Source organism: Mandrillus leucophaeus, unplaced genomic scaffold (genome assembly GCF_000951045.1).
Source record: "Mandrillus leucophaeus isolate KB7577 unplaced genomic scaffold, Mleu.le_1.0 Scaffold29, whole genome shotgun sequence".
NCBI classification, from domain to species: Eukaryota; Metazoa; Chordata; class Mammalia; order Primates; family Cercopithecidae; genus Mandrillus; species Mandrillus leucophaeus.
The window spans coordinates 2,452,779-2,471,296 of NW_012103031.1; the positions used below are offsets into that span (position 1 = coordinate 2,452,779).

General features: G+C 47.6%; 1 protein-coding gene across 1 annotated transcript in view; it reads right to left on the minus strand.

The window, feature by feature from the left end:
- Window positions 1–18,518, minus strand: part of TRRAP (transformation/transcription domain-associated protein) — a 132,900-nt gene that overhangs the window by 50,719 nt on the left and 63,663 nt on the right. The window contains exons 32-45 of the mRNA XM_011985836.1: window positions 16,953–17,006; window positions 13,872–13,991; window positions 13,521–13,640; window positions 12,634–12,798; window positions 12,374–12,555; window positions 11,956–12,154; window positions 11,195–11,323; window positions 8,797–9,063; window positions 6,809–7,015; window positions 5,803–5,961; window positions 5,574–5,708; window positions 3,997–4,107; window positions 2,590–2,736; window positions 677–890 (exon numbers count right to left, since the gene is read on the minus strand). Of these exons, the coding sequence (XP_011841226.1) occupies window positions 677–890; window positions 2,590–2,736; window positions 3,997–4,107; window positions 5,574–5,708; window positions 5,803–5,961; window positions 6,809–7,015; window positions 8,797–9,063; window positions 11,195–11,323; window positions 11,956–12,154; window positions 12,374–12,555; window positions 12,634–12,798; window positions 13,521–13,640; window positions 13,872–13,991; window positions 16,953–17,006 (2,209 nt within the window). The remainder of the gene's footprint in view (window positions 1–676; window positions 891–2,589; window positions 2,737–3,996; window positions 4,108–5,573; window positions 5,709–5,802; window positions 5,962–6,808; window positions 7,016–8,796; window positions 9,064–11,194; window positions 11,324–11,955; window positions 12,155–12,373; window positions 12,556–12,633; window positions 12,799–13,520; window positions 13,641–13,871; window positions 13,992–16,952; window positions 17,007–18,518) is intronic.

An 18,518-nucleotide genomic window follows, 5' to 3' on the forward strand; every position in this document is an offset into this window, starting at 1 on the left:
GGGCCTCACCTCTAGGCTGGTTCCCATTCTACACAGCTATGTGCAGAATACTCAAAAAACCTAACAGAATCTCCTTGAAATATACTTATTTATAATATGCTAAAATTTGATCCTGCCAAATGTTCAACATTTGAATACTTTAATATTTTAAATTGACTTCTCTTTAGTAGCTTAAAAAAATAATGTTCAACTGATGAAGAACTGAATTTCCAAAGCCGACAAAATTCAATGACAGCTGCCATTCTATGTTTTTTTTGAGACAGAGTTTTGCTCTTGTTGACCAGGCTGGATTGCAATGGCGTGATCTCGGCCCACCGCAACCTCCACCTCCTGGGTTCAAGCGATTCTCCTGCCTCAGCCTCCTGAGTAGCTGGGATTACAGGTGTGCACCACCACACCCGGCTAAATTTGTATTTTTAGTAGAGACAGGGCTTCTCCACATCGATCAGGCTGGTCTCGAACTCCTGACCTCAGGTGATCCGCCCACCTTGGCCTCCCAAAGTGCTGGGATTACAGGTGTGAGCCACCGCGCCCGGCCCATTCTATGTCTCCACGTCAAGTAGAAAGGAAAGCAAAAACAAAGCGCTCGACACAGTAACTGGAGGATGAGTGCTCTCACAGCAAGCGCGCCCACTGACCACTCTGAAAGAAAAGCACCGGTGGGAAGGCCACATACTCGGCTCCGTTGGGAAAATGCTCATGAGGCGTGAGAGAAGGCTGTGGACGGCTCGCAACACCTTGGTGTTTCCACAGGTCATACAGGCGGCGATTCCACGCTGCAGGGGTTTAAAGCTACTGAGGATGGCTGGGGACTGCAGGACAGTTAGCAGGAAGCTCAGCACTTCTAGTCCCGTGCAGATATTCCCATAGTTCACTTGGTTTGGCTGCTCCTGGAATGGAGAACACAGGCCACTCACAGAGGAAACGAACACTCAACGACAACAAATTCTAGAAACAAGATCTGGCGAAATCTAGCACTGGATTAATTATTTGGAGACTAAGTAAAAAAACCACTAGAGAATGACAACCGGATTTTACAAGTATGATTACTTTATAAAATCACTTTAAATATGTACTCAAACTCTTTTAAAAAGACTCATTAAAATATTAATATTCTATAATAAACAATATTAACATCTTGAAATTGATAAAATTCTAAAAAAGTTCCTGCAATGAATTTTGCTTTTCTCTTCCCATTTTCTTAAGATATAAAAATACAAATATCCTTCCAGGCTGGGCTCAGTGGCTCACGCCTGTAATCCCAGCAGTTTGGGAGGCTGAAGTGGATGGATCACTTGAGGCCAGCCTGGTCAACGTGGCAAAACCCTGTCTCTACTAAAAACACACACACACACAAAAAAGCCAGGCATGGTGGCACATGCCTGTAGTCTCAGCTACTTAGGAGGCTGAGGCATGAGAATCGCTTGAGACCAGGAGGAGGAGGTTGCAGTGAACCGAGATTGTGCCACTGCTCTCTAGCCTGGTCGACAGAGTGAGACTGTCTCAAAAAAATGAAACAAAAACAAAAAACAAACATCTTTCCAAAGAGAAGCATCTTTCAAACTACGTATCATGGAATCAACTAACAGATGATGGCAGCACTAAAAACTAATAAAAACAAACCAAAGAAACGGGATAAAATAGAAGACACAGTTCATGGTTCATAGCAGAGGTCAAATACAAGCAACATGGTCTCCGTAGTCCAGAATAACAAGTGCTTGCAATAGGTTTTATAACCTCAGTAGTAAAGGTTTCCAAATCCTATCAAGAGCTAGAAAAACAAATCTGGATAAGGCAAGAAAATAGCTTTTGTTGCCACCAGAAAAGTACAGGATCAAGGTTTTTATAAGCCAAAAAACAGCCACCAAAATAAAATAGTTAGCATTTTGGGACTAGCTCCTAATAACAAATTATAGCTCTATCATTAAAATCTGTTTTAAAAATCCAAAGCTCATCCTAAAGGTTGTTGCAACAGTCAGCTGAAAATGCTTATCCCAAGCCAAATGGTAGGTAAGTTTTAGGAACGAGTCCACAAAATGCAAGACGACTGTATTAAGGTTAAACACTCCTATGTGTAGTTGGGGCCAGCGTGAGAGCTCAAGTTCCGAAGCCATAGTCTTTCTTTCTTTTTTTTTTTTTTTTTAAGAGACCAGGTCTTGCTTGCTCTGTCTCCCAAGCTGTATTGCAGTGACACCAATCACAGCTCACGGCAGCCTCAACCTCCCAGCTTCAGCCAACCCTCCTGCTTTAGCCTCTTCTGAGTAGCTGGGACTACAAGCTCACACCATCATGCCCAGCTAATTTTCTCTCTTCTCTTTTGTAGAGTTGGGATCTCACTATGCTGCTCAGACTGGTCTCGAACTTCTCAAGCCTCAAGAGCAAAGCCATCATCTATTAGTCAAACTCTCTCCCTGGTATCAGCAGGGGAGGGCAACAAGGGAGAGGCCACGACTGGCAAAAGGGACAGGAGATTTGGGGCTTAGGGGTCAGGCTCAGAGTGATCCACAAACGTCCAGTCCCTGCCCAGGTGACAGTATCCGCTAGTGGCCTTGGTGGCCCTGCCCTGGCCCTTCACACACTAGAACTCACCACAGTCATCAGCAGCTTGTCGAACCACTGCAGCTTGAGTTCAGACTTGGGCCACATGTCTGGCCGCAACGCGGTCTTCAGAAGGTTCACACACCGGCGAGAGAGCACCTCCCCAGGGGACCCCGCCGTGTTGGTGTTGTCATTAACCTAGGAATTCATCCTAGTTACAGCTGGTATTTCACTGCATCCGAGTTTACAGTCATTCCAGTGACAGCATGTTTCAACTGTGCCCGGGCCCTTGCACCTGGCTGTCTCAGATCTTCACCTCATAGCCACCCCTTTTCCGTCTGACCTCCACACAGTTGGACACCTTCCCCAACCAGCCTGACTCGTGACCCCTCACGGCTCCCTCCTCTGCAGCGCATCTGTGGTGGCCTGCAATGGCTTGTGGGCCCTGCTGGCTCCCCATAGGACCTCCCTGCACATTGCAGGGAGGCAAGGAATTATCTATTGGTTAGGTACTCAGCAGATCCTTTTCAGTACTTGGAGATTCTCAACAGAACTGTAAGATATACTATTTTGTTTAACAGGAATAAGAACTTAAAATTTAGGAAAATTTCATTTACAATGGTTTTTCGAAATATAAAGTTTCAGAAATGAATTTCCAAAAATTCTATGAAGATACAGATTGATATGAATGATAAATAAACCCAAGTTATTAAAGCACTGAAACTGCTAAATGTCCATTCTTTCTGTAGGTTGGATCATCTCATCCTTTACTGAATTGTGTACCATTCCCATCTTAAGGATGCAAAAAAAACACCTGGAAGTTAAACGATCAGCCGAGATCACGGTCTACCATATTCCACCAATGCTAACATGCCGTCAATTAGAAGGCACAGCATTATTTTATTACCACTGAAAGAGTGAAAGGCTTTTTAAAAAAATCATATCAGGCTGGGCACAGTGACTCATGCCCGCAATCCCAGCACTTTGGGAGGCCAAGGTGGACGGATCACTTGAGGTCAGGAGTTCGAGACCAGCCTGGCCAACGTGGTGAAACCCCATCTCTACCAAAAATACAAAAATTAGCTGGGCGTGGTGGCGGGTGCCTATAATCCCAGCAACTCAGGAGGCTGAGGGAGGAGAATCGCTTGAACCTGAGTCGAAGTTGCAGTGAGCCAAGATCGCACCACTGCACTCCAGCCTGGGCAACAAAGCGAGACTCCAATTCAAAAAAAAAAAAATATATATATATATATATCAATTATAAGACATAGGTAGATTTAGGAAATGTTAACCTGCCACAAAATCAAGTGCATGTGGTATGAAAATGACAGAACCAGCTCGCAGACCTTGGTTTGTCTGTATCTTTTTTGACGAAACGGTCACAGATAACCTCCTGGGGCATTAGTCAGTAGCCTCCAGTCTGCAGAAGCCCTAACACAAGGCACTCGGATCCCATACCTGACAGGCCACGCGGATGAGGAAGTTCACCACAGTGTCTGTGTGCTGCTTGTCAATGGGCTTGGCGAGGAGAGAGTCCGCTCCAGGTAGTGACTGGCTCCTCCCAAATACCTGGAAAAGGACCTCCTTTCAGGCAGGAAGATAATCGCAACATGAATTTCCAACCCAGGCTTGACTTTTCACCCAGCTAATGGGTATGCGATACCTCCTGGGGACAGAGGCAGATCTGGACGCTCGGGATACCAAAGACAGATGTGGTCTCTGCCCTGGTGAAGTTGACACAGCCAGCAGGAGGGCAGATGGCTAGTCAACAGAGCAGCCATGCAAAATAGTGGCTCATGTGATGGGGAACAAAAGTGCCAAGGCCCAGGAAAACATCAAGGGAGGTCTTTAGGTTGAGACAAAGGTGGCCATGAGAAAAAAGAAGAGAGATGGCTCCCAGTGGAGAGAAAAGGCCAGGGTACGCATCCTGAGTGAGCACAGGGCCAGAACCAGCGGTGCGTTTAGAGCAGAGGGATAGCCCGCGTGGCCGAGCACCGAGATGGTGCTGGGGGCCAAGAGCCATCGGCAGGGCCTGGTCACCCAGGCCTGGAGTGCCAAGGTCAAGGGGTGGGCTTGAGCAGGGGGAACGGCAACCTGACTTGTTTCAACTTTTTATTTCCAAAGGATTATAAGATCCACAAGAGATTTTTACAAAAACACTACGGAGGTCTCATGTACCCTTCCCCCAGCTTCCCGATTCAAGTTGCGAAAGGAAACTTTTGTAGAAGTCTGACTGCTTTGTGAAAAATCAAGAGGGAATAAAAGTGGAGGTGGAGAGAGGAACAGGGAAAGAAAGAAGAACAGGGAGGCAGTTGAGCAGTTCCCATCTGTCACCCTGCGAGGGGTGACAGAGGCTGGGACCACGGTGTGGAGGCAGGGATGGGTTATTTGCGGCAGTCAGTGAGACTTGCTCCGGACCGGATGTGTGGAGAGAGGCCAATGGACAAAGTGCAGACAGTGCCAGGTTTCTAACAGGAGCCGGGGGCAGATGTGGGTGCCACACAAGATGTGGGATGGTGAGGGTGGGAGAAGAGCTCAGCCTCAGGCCTACGAAGCCGGAAGTGGGGCAGCCAGGCCTGTGTCCACAAGCCAGCAGGTCCATGACACCAGCTGAGGTCAGACTCAGGGCTCCTAGGGCCACCATTCCACAAGGGGCAATACCCAGGACCCTCTTGGTGGCTGCCTCGTGAAACAGAACACATGTCCTTTTCAGAAACTGATTTCAGCACAGGCACATGTTCTTAATCAACTCCTTACTTCAAAGAGTTTCTCTAGATGCCTTTCTGCAAGTAATCAACCATCATCGACAGAACTTTAATGGTATGAACTGAACGCAGAGGCAAGCATGTCTGGTAACCTGGGAACCCCTGGCATGAGTGACATGTCCTGGAGTTTCAATCTGGTAAGCGTAGCTGTTCCCAGCTGCCTCTCCTAAATGCAGCTGGGCACCGAGCTCACATTCTAAATGTAGGGAATAAACGAACCAACTCCCAGCAGACTGCGCAGCACCCATACAGAGGCACACGTGATCTTACTGCACTGATAGCTCCGGTGGCCGTTCTAAAGCGTTTCACTTCCTGGGCAGAATCCACGGACAGGCCTCTCTTAATGGAGGATGAGACAGAATTGACTCCTTCTCCACTGGAATTTGGGTCCATATCTGAATCCGGCTTAAAAACACACAGGCGCTTGGCTTTACTGATTGATTTCTAGGGAGAAGTCGAAGGAAGACGATCGGGGCACCCCCAAGGCTGACACCCCTACCTGCTGGTCCTTGATCCTCTGCAGCTCCCACTTGATGACAACTTCAGACAGGTCCACGGCCAGCCGCCTCTGCTCGATGGTGACACTGGGCGTGAAGCCCAGCCTCTGCATGGCGCTCACCATGTGCTGCACCAAGTGGTGCCGTACCGGGTAGTACACCTGCGGGCGCAGGGCCAGCATCACGCCGGGAACGTGGGACCTTGGTCCCAGAGCGCATGCACGTGTGTGCACGTGCACACACACACCCCCGTGACGTGCCTCTCAGCCCCAACATACACACACAACCCAACCTGATGCTCAAGAATTCGGAATCCTAACCTTACCGAGGAAATTCTCACTGCCTTACGTATGTGTGTTTATCACCCTCCCCCGCCCCAACCACATCTCATTACAATAGTATCCTTCAGTCTTGAAAAATCAAATTCTCTTCAGACAGGAAGCTGAGTCTAATCACATGTATCAAACTTCAGACTTGACAGTGTAAAAGTTTAAGACATACCAAAAAGCAAAGTTCCTCTAAGAGGTGGCTATAAAAGAATTTGCTTTCAACTCAATCCTTTCTCTTCTACCCCAAATCTACAAGAAACATTTACATATAAATAAATCCCACAAAAGGGGTGATTTGGTCATAGAGAAGGAGGTGCCAGCAGCATGAGTAACTTTCCAAGTCAGGTGACGGAAATCTGGAGTCAATGAGGACTATCTCCCACCTTAAGGTGCAAACTCAGCAGCATACAAGGGTTAACTAAGCACAGTATTTATGACAGAAATGTAGCCTTAGATGCAAAGATGCACACACCTGTCACATATTCTCTATATTACAGCAATTTCCATGCTGATAAAGCCATACACACATACACAAACTAATCACATAAACTAATCAATGAACCAGGAGTAGCCTTACTAAAAGATGAACCACCTGATTATTGCAGAACAAGACAAGGTGAAGGTTCAGAGCGAATGCCTGAAGATGCGTGCCCCGCAGCCCACTGTCCCTCCTACACACCTTGAAGTGTTGCACTATCAGGTGCAGAATGTGGACCAGCTGTGGGACGGTGTGCCCCTCCTCTACGATGATCTTCCGGGTCCAGTGGGTCAGCATCTGGTGCCCGTCCTCCATCCTGGCCGGCACCGCCGGGGTCAGAATGGCCATCGCCTGTCTGACGATTGCTCGAGCTTCCATTGCGTGAGCCTTGAGGAGACTATGAAAAACCTAAAACAGGGAAGAGACGCTTATGGAGGATGAGAAGGCAGGCTTTAAAAAACAAGAAGACAAACAATCCCTTGGTATCGAGACATGATACTTTTCCAAAACAATTTTCTAAAAATTTCTTAGGAGTTTCTTATTAGGAAACAACTTAGTTGCTTTCTGTTTCGTTAAGACCAGAATACATTTCGTTAATACCAATGAATACATTCATTCTAGTATTTAAAATGCACCTACTATGCGCCCGTGCTGAACTAGGCCAGGGTATGCAGACAGATAAGACCAAGTCCCTGCAGGGATCCCACGTCCCACCTAACCAGCAGCGAGTTAGGGAGGTACACGGCTCATCTCCCTCCGGCTGCGGGATGGGAAATAAAGTAAACAGGGCCAAAAGGAGAGGCGCTGAGAAGCAGCAGCTGTAGTCACTCAAGTTTGAGAGGTGAGGCCCTGATGTGAGGTCATGGGAAAGCAGAGAAGACCAGTCCTGAGGGAGGAGGCGACAGGGTGGGTGTTAGAAGCTGCAGAACCTGCTGGTGCCTGGGCACTGGGGAAGAGCAGAGAAGGTCACAGAGTTCTTGAGTGTTTGCCTCTGAGACAACTGGAGGAGGGCAGTGCAGCCCCGAGGCTGGAGTTCTAGCTCAAGGGCTCATGGGAGGGGATGTGAGAGGCCACTGGCTTGATGGGGGTACAGAGTTCAACAGAGGTTCACAAGAGAAAGATGTCAGGGGAAAGCCATCAAAGATGGTCTCACGGAAGAAAAGAACTATCAGTGATCAAATGCTGCAAGCTCGAGTGGAGTATTACATTTAATTCTCACACAGAGACATTAACCTGCCAAAGGGCACACACCGCGTGAGCGGAAGAAACAACACTCAAACCCGGGGTGCCCGACCTCAGAGTCCAGACCACCGAGGGACTCCAGGAAGAGGTGCTCAACACGAGCTGCATGGCAGCAAGCTCATGAGATACGGATCCAAAGGTACCTATTGTCTCTGGCTAAGAGAAGTGGGCTAGAGCCCCTGAATATTATAACATCTGCCATGGAATGTCAGAGTCAGAAGCTAAAATGCAACGGACAGAGAAGCTTGAGATGGAAAGGGTGGCCTTTCCTTTTAAAAGCAAAGTTGTCGAGGAATGAGAGAGCAGAGCAGGAATGGGGGAGGGAGAGAGTGGACAGTCACGGGAGGGAAGAACGAGAGAGCAGAGCAGGAACGGGGGAGGAAGGGAGAGCGTGGACAGTCATGGAAGGGAGGAACGAGAGGGCAGAGCAGGAATGGGGCAGGAAGGGAGAGCGTGGACAGTCACGGGAGGGAGGAACGAGAGGGCAGAGCAGGAATGGGGGAGGAAGAGAAAGCGTGGACAGTCACGGGAGGGCTCACAGTGTGGGGTGTTTTCCCCACAAATGGTAAAGCACACATAACACGGAATGTACCATCTTACCTAGTTTTGGGTGCACAGCCCAGTGGCGCTTGGCACCTTCACACTGTGTGCAGCCACGAGCCCCACCATCTCCGGAACGTTTGCATCTTCCTAGGCTGAAACTCTGCACCATTCAATACTCGCTCCCCACCCCCTCTCCCCGCCCCCCGCAATCTCTATTCTACTTTGTCTCTCTGAATTCGAGTGCCCTAGGGTCTTCTAAGTGGAATCACAGACTGTCTATGTTTTCATGGTTTTCATCGGTACTGGGAAAAGACAACAGGAGAGGCTGAGACTGCGCCAGGGAGCCAAGTCACCACGTGGGATTCACGTGGATGTCGGTGGACAGGAGGGGGCTTGCAAAATACCTGCAGGACGATCTTCTTGTGGATGGCGAATTTGGCGATAATGTGCGCCAGGAGCAAGTGTCCGCTGTACTTGCAGGCCGGGTCCACGCAGGCCTTGGAGAGCAGGCAGGGCCAGGCAAAGGTCATGAGGCGGCGCAGCTTGCTGTTGCGGTTCTTGTTGTTGTCGTGGATGTGGTGGGGGGCGTGCTCCACCAGCAGCGTGGCGTACTGCAGCAGGTAGATCCGCAGCGAGTCCAGCATGTCCGCCTGCTTCTCGGGGTCCAGGACCTGTGCAGGGACAGCGGGAAGGACTCATTTCCAGTTGTGAACTGGGTAACTGACTGAGGGTCACACAGCAGGTTTAACCCTTAAAAATACACACACACACACACACACACACAGTATGTAATGTGAAGTTTTACAATGAGGATATCAATAACATCCTATCCATTTTCCTTCATATATATGTGAAAGGAGAAAAAAACCTCAGGACCCCAGTTGGCTCTGCCCAGTGGAAAAAATTAAGCTGAAAGCTAAGTCATGCAAGAAACTGGCTCCTTTTGATCCTAAGCAGAGCTACAGATGAAAGGTTAATGATCTCCACAGGTAACGACCTCGTGTTCACCTTACCTTATATAAAGTGCTGACTTACTGAGCGTGAGATGAACACAGAACTGACTCTTCCCCCACCTGCTCCCCTTCTTTGGCAATGTGTGGATGACCACACCCTCCCCCTTTCCCCTTCAGCTGACTTTCCCCCTTCAAACACTGAAGCCCTCAAAGCCATTTTTAGAGAAAGGCACAAATGTCTCTCCCGGACACATCCTGAACGTTGGCAAAATAAATTTCTAAACTGACTGAGATCCATCTCAGGTACTTTTTGGTTTACATATGGATTAGAAATCCACCAAATTCATTTCAACATTTAAATAGGGTAGGCTTAAGAGTCAGGATGCAGGGGCTGGAGGAGGGTGAGGTGGAAAAGACGACTTCTTTGATTCAAGGTGATTTAGGACTGAGTTTCTTAATTTCCAAATAGTTGAGATTTTTTTTCCCGGCCAACTTTTGTCTACTCCTTATTTTTCTGCATGATGATCAGAAAATGTGACCTGGAAAAATGTCTACTTTCAAAAAATTGTTGCAGTTTTGAAAGCATCTGACAGATTTTTTAAGTGTTTCACGGACATAAGAAAAAAATGTATTTTGTGTGAGGAATATTCTACACGTCTCTATTAAATCAAGTATAATGGCAGGCAGCATCATTCAGTTCAACTAAGTATCCTAACCACTGTCTATCTACCAGGTCTTAATAATTCTGAAAAACGGACAGACTGAAGTCTTCCATTATAATCATGTTTTTATCAAGCTCCCTTTTAGCCCCAAGGTCCTCTCTTCCCTAGATGTACTGCTTCTTGGCAGGCCCACACCTGCATCTGTAGCCTCCAGCCTGCCAGCTCCTTTTCTCCTCATCCTGACGTTCAAAATCCCTGTAGCAGCAGCATCTGACCCAGGAGACACAGCCTGGAGAAGGTAACAAAGGGGAAGGGGTCCCGTCTGGACTCCATCTCCCTACCCTTGCCCAGAATAAGGCAAATATCACTACGGAGACCAAGAATAAACGTTTGGGCTCACTCTGATCCTGGGGATCAGATGTCAACACTGCAGGAAGGAGGCCCGTCTGAAAGGACAAAGACTATGTAAGCTCCAGGAATCTGCCAATGGAAACAACAGTCCCCTCTGCCTTGATCCCAGGACAAAATGGCTAAAACCAGCAATCTGTATTTCTGATGAGGAACGTCAACACGCAGCATTCCAACAAACACTCTGTGTGAGAATCTCAGGGCAAACACAGCCTCTAACAGTGAAGATCAATACAGTAAGCCTTGGGGAAATAACACAATGCAGGCATTTAATTCCAAAAACCCTCTCTAACACAAACTGTAAAGCGCAGAGATGTTAAAACTGAGCTCAGTTCAGACTGGACTACAGCCACCACAGGGTTTCATTCACTGGACAAGGAGGAGTCACAGCAGCTACTGCAGGCAGTCTCATATGCTCACTGGCTGTTAGGAGAGTCTTTTGCAAAACTGAAGATGAAAACAGAACACAGAAACTCTGCTGACCAGCCAGGGGTTTTCACAAAATAACTGCTATATGAATTTTCATTGAGATCTATTCCATTTCTGATTAGAATCTATTAATGTGGGAAAGTTAATTCATTCCAAAGTAAGGCTGCCTTCAAAAACTCACTAATAAGAATGGTAATGTGATGGTTTGCTATAAACTAACACAATCACGAAAAATGAACATGTTGGGGGAACAAACTTATTTCAATAAAACCCTCTTAACACACACACACACACACACATTCATCCACATGCCAGGTTACTTCTCACGCCCATGCGCATAGTGATACCACCTTGGTAATAAACACACTGGTGATGCTTTCTGGGTTATCTCCTTCTGGATTGGGAGGTCCCAATAGCTGCTCTCCTTCCCCCTTCTCAAAGCTGTACAAGAAAGCAGGATTCAATATATGCTGTAGAACCTACAAAAAACAAAAAAAAAAGAAAGTTTAAATAAAGAAGGAGAAAAACAAAGCCACGCTGCTTGTTTCTTGAGTAAGACGGGAAGAACAGCCAGTCTCGGCCATACCACACCATCACATTGGAACTCAACCCAGGGTGAGACTACCAACCTTGCCTTCTACACAAAGAACAACTAGAAAGGTAGGTTAAAAACTTGTGGAAAAGAGATGTCAGCCTGGTTTATTCTTTCCACGTCACACAAGCCATTTTCTAAAAACAAGGCAATTAACGAACCACCATTCACCGCTGGGTCACCGCTGCATGAACCTGACGTTCCTCAGCAATGGCACTTTCTCACCTACAGCCCGGCCCACTAATTGTTATTTTTTTCCTGACACAGAGTCTCATTGTGTCACCCACGTTGGGATGCAATGGTGTGATTATAGCTCAGTGCAGCCTCCAACTCCTGAGCTTAAGCAATCCTCCCACCGTGGCCTCCTGAGTACCTGGGATTACAGGCACGTGCCACAGCACCTGGCTCACTCTACTATTTATTCAAGGGAGACACAGCGAGAAAAGAAAAGGGCCTGAGGTTCCCTAGAATACCAGATTAAATACCCGTAGCCTTCTACAGCATCAGAGTGGGACTCACTTTAGCTTTTAATTCATCTCCGAAGTTGGGGTCACTGAAGTCTACAAAGCGAAAAAATAGGGCACGTTTCTGAGTGATGCTGTAATTTTTGGGAATCTCTTCCTCCATATACTCTTTTAAGAATGTCATGTTGCAGAGAAAACGACCAGTAAAGGCTCGGAGCAGCTGGAACAGCAATTCTATATCTCCGTAATTCCTTCTGGAGAGTCAAAAGAAGAAGACAGGTTAACTTACAGCAAACTCCATTAACAACTACGCCTCTGACTTGCCTTGAAACAGCTCAGAGACAGCCCATTCTCTACAACCAATCCGACTGCACGTATCCCATGACCACAGCCTTGTACAGACAAGAAGGAGGCTCCGGCTGAACCTGCGGTCCAGAGCCGGTCCCGCGGAGCAGGGCGGAGGAGGCACCCACTTGCAGTAGTTCAGCAGGCAGTAGGCCAGCAGCTTGGGCTCCTTCCAGTTGGTGGCTGCCATGTTCTCCTTGCGGTGCCTCTCTTGGAAAGTCTCACTCACCCACACACGTCTCAACTGGCTCACCAGAGAGTGCTGGCTGGCCAGCCAGGAGTCATCGTTTTTCACTATGATGCTTATGATCTGTCAAAGAAGAGACAATTAGGGAACTGCGTCTCGATTAAACCCCTGAGTGTCGGGGGCCGGAGGAAGGGGCGCTACCTTAATGGCCTGGAACTGGAGGTCCAGGCGCATGGTGCTGGTGCTGGGTGAGCCAGGGCGCACGGCCGTCTGGGCACCCCCTGGCAGCAGCAGGGTGATGAACCTGTTGGGGTTGGCAGCCAGCACATCCCGCAGAGGTCTGGCGTCTTTGTGTTTTAAAAAACTCTGAAAGCAAAACAAATAGAAAAGCTGTTTTAAGCTAATCGAACTGATAGAAAGTTAGAGGATATGAATTTTAAATCTTTCTAAACCTTTGAAAAAATCTTTCTAAATCTCTCGAAGGCTTACCAAAAAAGCAACACACTCATGCTTTTTAAAAGATGCTTGTTTTTCTTTTTAAAAAGAGAGTCTTGGGTCTGTGGCCCAGGCTGAAGTGCAGTGGTAAAATCATAGCTCACTGCAGCCTCCAACTCCTGAGCTCAAGCAATCCTCCCACCTCAGGCTCCTGAGTAGCTGGGACTACAGGCATGCGCCATCATGCCCAGCTAATTTTCATATTTTTTGTAAAGACAAGGTCTCACTCTGTTGCCCAGGCTGGTCTCAGACTCCTGGGCTCAAGTAAACCACCTGCCTCAGTTTCCCAAAGTGCTGGGATTACAGGTGTGGGCCCTTAAAACGTACTTTTAAACAGTAACCATACTTTGTGAGTTTATAATCCCGGCAGAGCATTTATTTGCTACCACCACCAAAGTTCTACAAAGAGTGGTTCCTAGACCTGCGCGTTTCACAGACACAACCAAACAGCAATGATGTTTCCAACAGTCAAATGGATCTAAGAAACAAGCAGCCAGGACACCGAACAGTGAAATAAGAACTGAACATGTCAGAGCACAACAGCTCACACGCATTTGCAGGGACCCCTGACTCTAGCCGCTCACAACTCTCACCATAAACATTCTGCTCCACTGGGGATCGTTCAGGGTGGCTTCCATCATGAACAGCTCCACGGTCTGCGAGGGGTGCCGAGTCAGGAACTTGATTAGGGGCTCTCGAAACGGACTCCCCGCCTGCAAAACATGTGGGAACGCTGCATTTCACACCTTCCTCTCCTCAGAGCTTGAGGCTCTGTCTACCTAACACAGTCCCTTGTTACTGGAGGGCATGAACACCCACAAGCAAATACTGACATAGAATGTCTTTAAGCTGTTTCATCTGTCCATTGAAAATACAATCAAGTGAGGATGCTACAAGCACCAGAGAGTGGCAGAGCGAGAAGCAGCCTTCAGTGTGGCCCTTACCTCGATCAGCATTGCCCGCTCCGTTTTCATGACAACCTCTAGCAAAGGTTTCACCAGCGTCTGAGGAGCCGCCGGGATCAGATGAAAAAGGTTTATAATTGCTGAGCAAATCTTCATTTCCTGATCAAGAAAACCAGAAATTATAAATAGGTCAATTAATTTTGCAAGCGACAGAGATCAACGTCACTACAGACCCTACCATAGTCTAACTATGTTGGCAAGGCTAGGCAGTGAAGCAAAGGGTTCACATGTAAAAGCCACAACTTACCAGCCTTAGGTTCTAACTGTGCTGTGTCCTAAGGAAACTGACTGCCTGTGGCCTTCAGCGTTCCTGTCCATTGTGCAGGGTGTGGAGGGGCCGACTGTGTACACCTGATGTGATCGTGCTGTTTGCTGTCATGTATGCTGACGAGTGGTAAAGGTGACCTTACTGGGCTGCCATGCCACTCCCCCCACAGAAGTGGGGACGATTCCGCCTGGGGCCAGAGCAGCGTGAGGATGCCCTACTTCGCCAAGGTATCACGAGGTCCTCTCAATACACTAAGTTTTAAGGGCATAGACATCTTTTGCCTGCAAAACCTAGCAGAGGCCAGTGTGGTGGCTCGTGCCTGTAATCCCAGCACTGGGAGGCTGAGACGGGTGCATCACCTGTGGTCAGGAGTTCAAGACCAGCCTGGCCAACAAGGCAAAACCCTGTCTACTAAAAATACAAAAAGTAGCCGAGTGTGGTGGCGGGCACCTGTAGTCCCAGCTACTCCACAGGCTGAGGCAGGAGAACTGCTTGAACCTGAGAGGCGGAGATTACAGTGAGCTGAGATCGTGCCACTGCACTCCAGCCTGGGAAACAGAATGAGACCCAGTCTCAAAAAAAAAAAAGAAAAAAGACAAAAGAAAAAACCACACAAACAAACAAACAAAAAAAACCCTAGCAAAGTTCTTCAAAAAATACTTAAGTATTTGCCCTGGAAATTAAATATCAATGTATATAAACAACTGATCCTGGTACTAAGTATTTGTCAACCAGGCCTAAAAATAAAGATGATGAACTGCTCCACTGAATTAAATCAAAGATGTGCGAAATGCCAAGGGTGCTACACGTTCTACTATCTCACAGCTCGGGGGTGGGCTGCTGTTGCTCCAGCTTTCCCTTCTCACTTTCCAGTTTCGCTCCTGTCATTCAAAGGAATTCTCCACGGCCACAGGGAGGGACACGTTCCAATGTGCCGCGCTATGCTGTGTGTGCTGCGATCCTCGGGGTAAGATGGGGATGACAGCACGGCTCAGGAAGGGCCTCACTCCCAGCAGCACCCGAGAGACTTTCGGAATTTCTCTTTACACCAAAGGCAAAGCAGGAGATGGGTACGAAATGAGAAAAATGGGCTCAAGGCCAGCTCCATGTCCCCTAAAATTCTCTTCCCCAGAATCTGCAAGACTTAGGACAGAGTAAGTTCCATCCTGAAATTATAATGTTCTAAAATGGTACTTTTACAATCCGCTTTTTCATTTTCAAAGCACTGTCACAGAAACCACTTCTTTGGGTCTTTGCAACACTGCTAGGAAGCAGGAGTGACAGATGCCATCATCCCCATTTTACACGAGAGAGAAAGCTCGGGGTGTGTGTGCATGTGTGGTGTGTGCACATGTGTGGTGCATGTGTGGTGTGAGCGCAAATGTGTGAGCACATATCTGGTGTGAGTACACTGGTGTGAGTGCATGTGTGGTGTGTGTGGTGTGAGTGCATTGGTGTGTGTGCACATGTGGTGTGTGCATGTGTGGTGTGTGTGGTGTGAGTGCACTGGTGTGTGTGCATGTGTGGTGTGAGTGCACTGTGGTGTGTGCACATGTGTGTGCATGTGTGGTGTGTGTGCGTGCGTGTGTGGTGTGTGTGCACTGGTGCGAGTGCATGTGTTGTGTGTGGGCACTGGTGTGAGTGCATGTATGGTGTGTGTGCATTGGTGTGAGTACATGCGTGGTGTGAGTGCATTGGTGTGTGTGCGTGTGGTGTGACTGCATGTGTGGTGTGTGCATACGTGTGTGCGCGTGTGGTGTGAGTACATGTGTGGTGTGAACGCATCGGTGTGAGCGCACGTATGGTGTGAGCACACGTGGTGTGAGCACACGTGTGGTGTGAGTGCACTGATGTGTGTGGTGTGAGTGCATGTGTGGTGTGTGCATGTGTGTTGCATGTACATGTGTGCTGTGAGTGCATGGTGCTGTGAGTGCATGGTGGTGTGTGTGCATGGTGGTGTGTGCATGTAGTGTGAGTGCATTGGTGTGTGTGCACATGTGGTATGAGTGCACATATGGTGTGAGTGCACGTGTGGTGTGTGTGCACTAGTGCAAGTGCACATGTGTGTGTGCATGTGTGGTGTGAGTGCACTGTGTGTGCACGTGGTGTGAGTGCATGTGTGGTGTGTGCATGTGTGGTGTGAGTGCACGTGTGGTGTGAGTGCATGTGTTGTGTGTATGCATGCAAGAGAGAGATGAAGGGGACCGGGTGGGTGAGTGGGACGAGCTGTGAGGGTTTAAATTCAGGGCAGTCAGTAGTGTGAAAGAACATGTAATTCCTCCCACTTCTAGCAGGTACAATATACTCTGTGTGAGTTTCCTCTCAGGAGGTTGCTAGCTACGTGTATTCAGATGGAGGTTATGAACACAAAATCTAATTCAATTTTAAGTATAACTGAGACATTGCAATTCTCACATGAACTTAAGAGTCTTGCTTAAAACGTCCTAATAGAAAACATGCTTGGCATTGGACAGTTCACAGCAATGATACTGATACAACTCTGCCACAGACAGACAATACAGGTCACTGCACTCAAGGGCACAACGCACTCTGTCCAGTACAGAACCACGACACAGCTAACGAGTCACAGCAAAACCAGCAACGACAACAACCCCCTCCTGTAGCTCCGCTCAAGTTCTCACCTCTACCCCTTCCATGGCAGGCTGAACCAAAACAAAAATTACAGCATGAAAAAAGGCAACAGAAAGGTAAAAAGAAAAGAAAAGAAAAGAAAAGGTAAACTGTTCTTCACATTGCAAGTCAGAAACTGACTGTTAATAGGTTGTTCTCACCTCAAACTGACAGAATGGAGACAAGGGACATCTCCCGCACTCGGAAATGCTTTCCTGAGGATGGGGAGGAAAATCATCTTTTTTCTATTTATGTTATTTACATAAAAACTTCCCATATACTCAAACACAGTAAGAGTTATTGGGGTTAACAAGACAGTAAAGACACAAATTATCAGAAAGCACACAGTAATTAACAAATGCTCAACAGCAAAAAGCACACCTTCACCTTCGAGGTCAAAACACAGCCCTTCTGACAGAGAGTGGCTAACAGTGGACTTCTTCCCTACAGCACGTTTTCAAAATAGAGCTTCAGGATTCTTGTGAAAGGGGAGAAACTGGAAGACCTTGTTGTATGCAAGCACATTTTTAAAAGGCTTTCGTAGAGTGAACAATTCAAATTTTATATGAAGTGCTAAGATAATAACAAAAACCTCTTTCCCGGCTATAGTCAGAAGAGGTCCAGGTGGTTTAGGCCATGACCACACCCAATGAACAGCTGGGTTATCATGTAAAGTGAAGCACAGTCTTCCTAAAACTGGCTCTGTGTGTGTGTGTGCGTGTGTGCACGCACTATGCGTGCACACGCAGAGAACAGGCATAACAGGTGGTCATGCATTCTCCCCTGTAAGCTCGCGGTTAAAAAGGAAAGCTTCCTAAACACAGTGATGGGGCAGAGCTCTGATCACAGGGGTATCCAAAGCCTCAGGGAACGCCAGGCACAGTCGCTCACGCCTGTAATCCCAGCACTTTGGGAGGCCAAAGCAGGTGGATCACCTGAGGTCAGGAGTTCAAGACCAGCCTGGCCAACAAAGTGAACCCCTCTACTAAAAATACAAAAATAAGCCGGATGTGGTGGCAGGCACCTATAATCCCAGCTACTTGGGAGGCTGAGGCAGGAGAATTGCTTGAACCCAGGAGACGGAGGCTGCAGTGAGCCAAGACTGTGCTATTGCACTCCAGCCTGGGCGACAGAGGCTCCACCTCAAAAAAAAAAAAAAAAGGCTCGAGGGCAGCTTAGTCAACTGTCTGGCATATCTTCAATGGTAGTGTCTCAATGGAATGACATCTGGGGATGCTACCAAATAGGAACAAACTACTCTCCAAGATTAAAATGTGATCAGAATTCAGGAGCTGAATGGCAGCCTGGCCCCGGGCTTAGGTGATGAAGCCACGGCCGTGTTGGTTGTCTCTGGGCCCCCAAACACCATGGCCTCTGAGTTTCAGACAAGCGGCCAACCTCACGGCGCTGGACCCTCCCTGGATGTTCAGGTAATATAATCACAGGATGATAAAAATGTTCCAGGAGGAGCTCAAGGACTTTCCAGTATCCACGACTCCATCCCCTATACAACTGCACCCCCACCTCCAAATAACCTGCTGTAAACTTTTATGAAATCTTTTATTATTTTTTTAACTAGGCCAAGTTAAGGATTTTATATTAAATCTTTTTGATTCAAATGAGGTTGTTCATCTACCCACTAGGTTTTTTAAAATGTTTATTCTAGAACTGAGTTCCAGAAAAGTAACAGCTTACTATAAAAACAAATATAAAATGTAAAGCAAAAG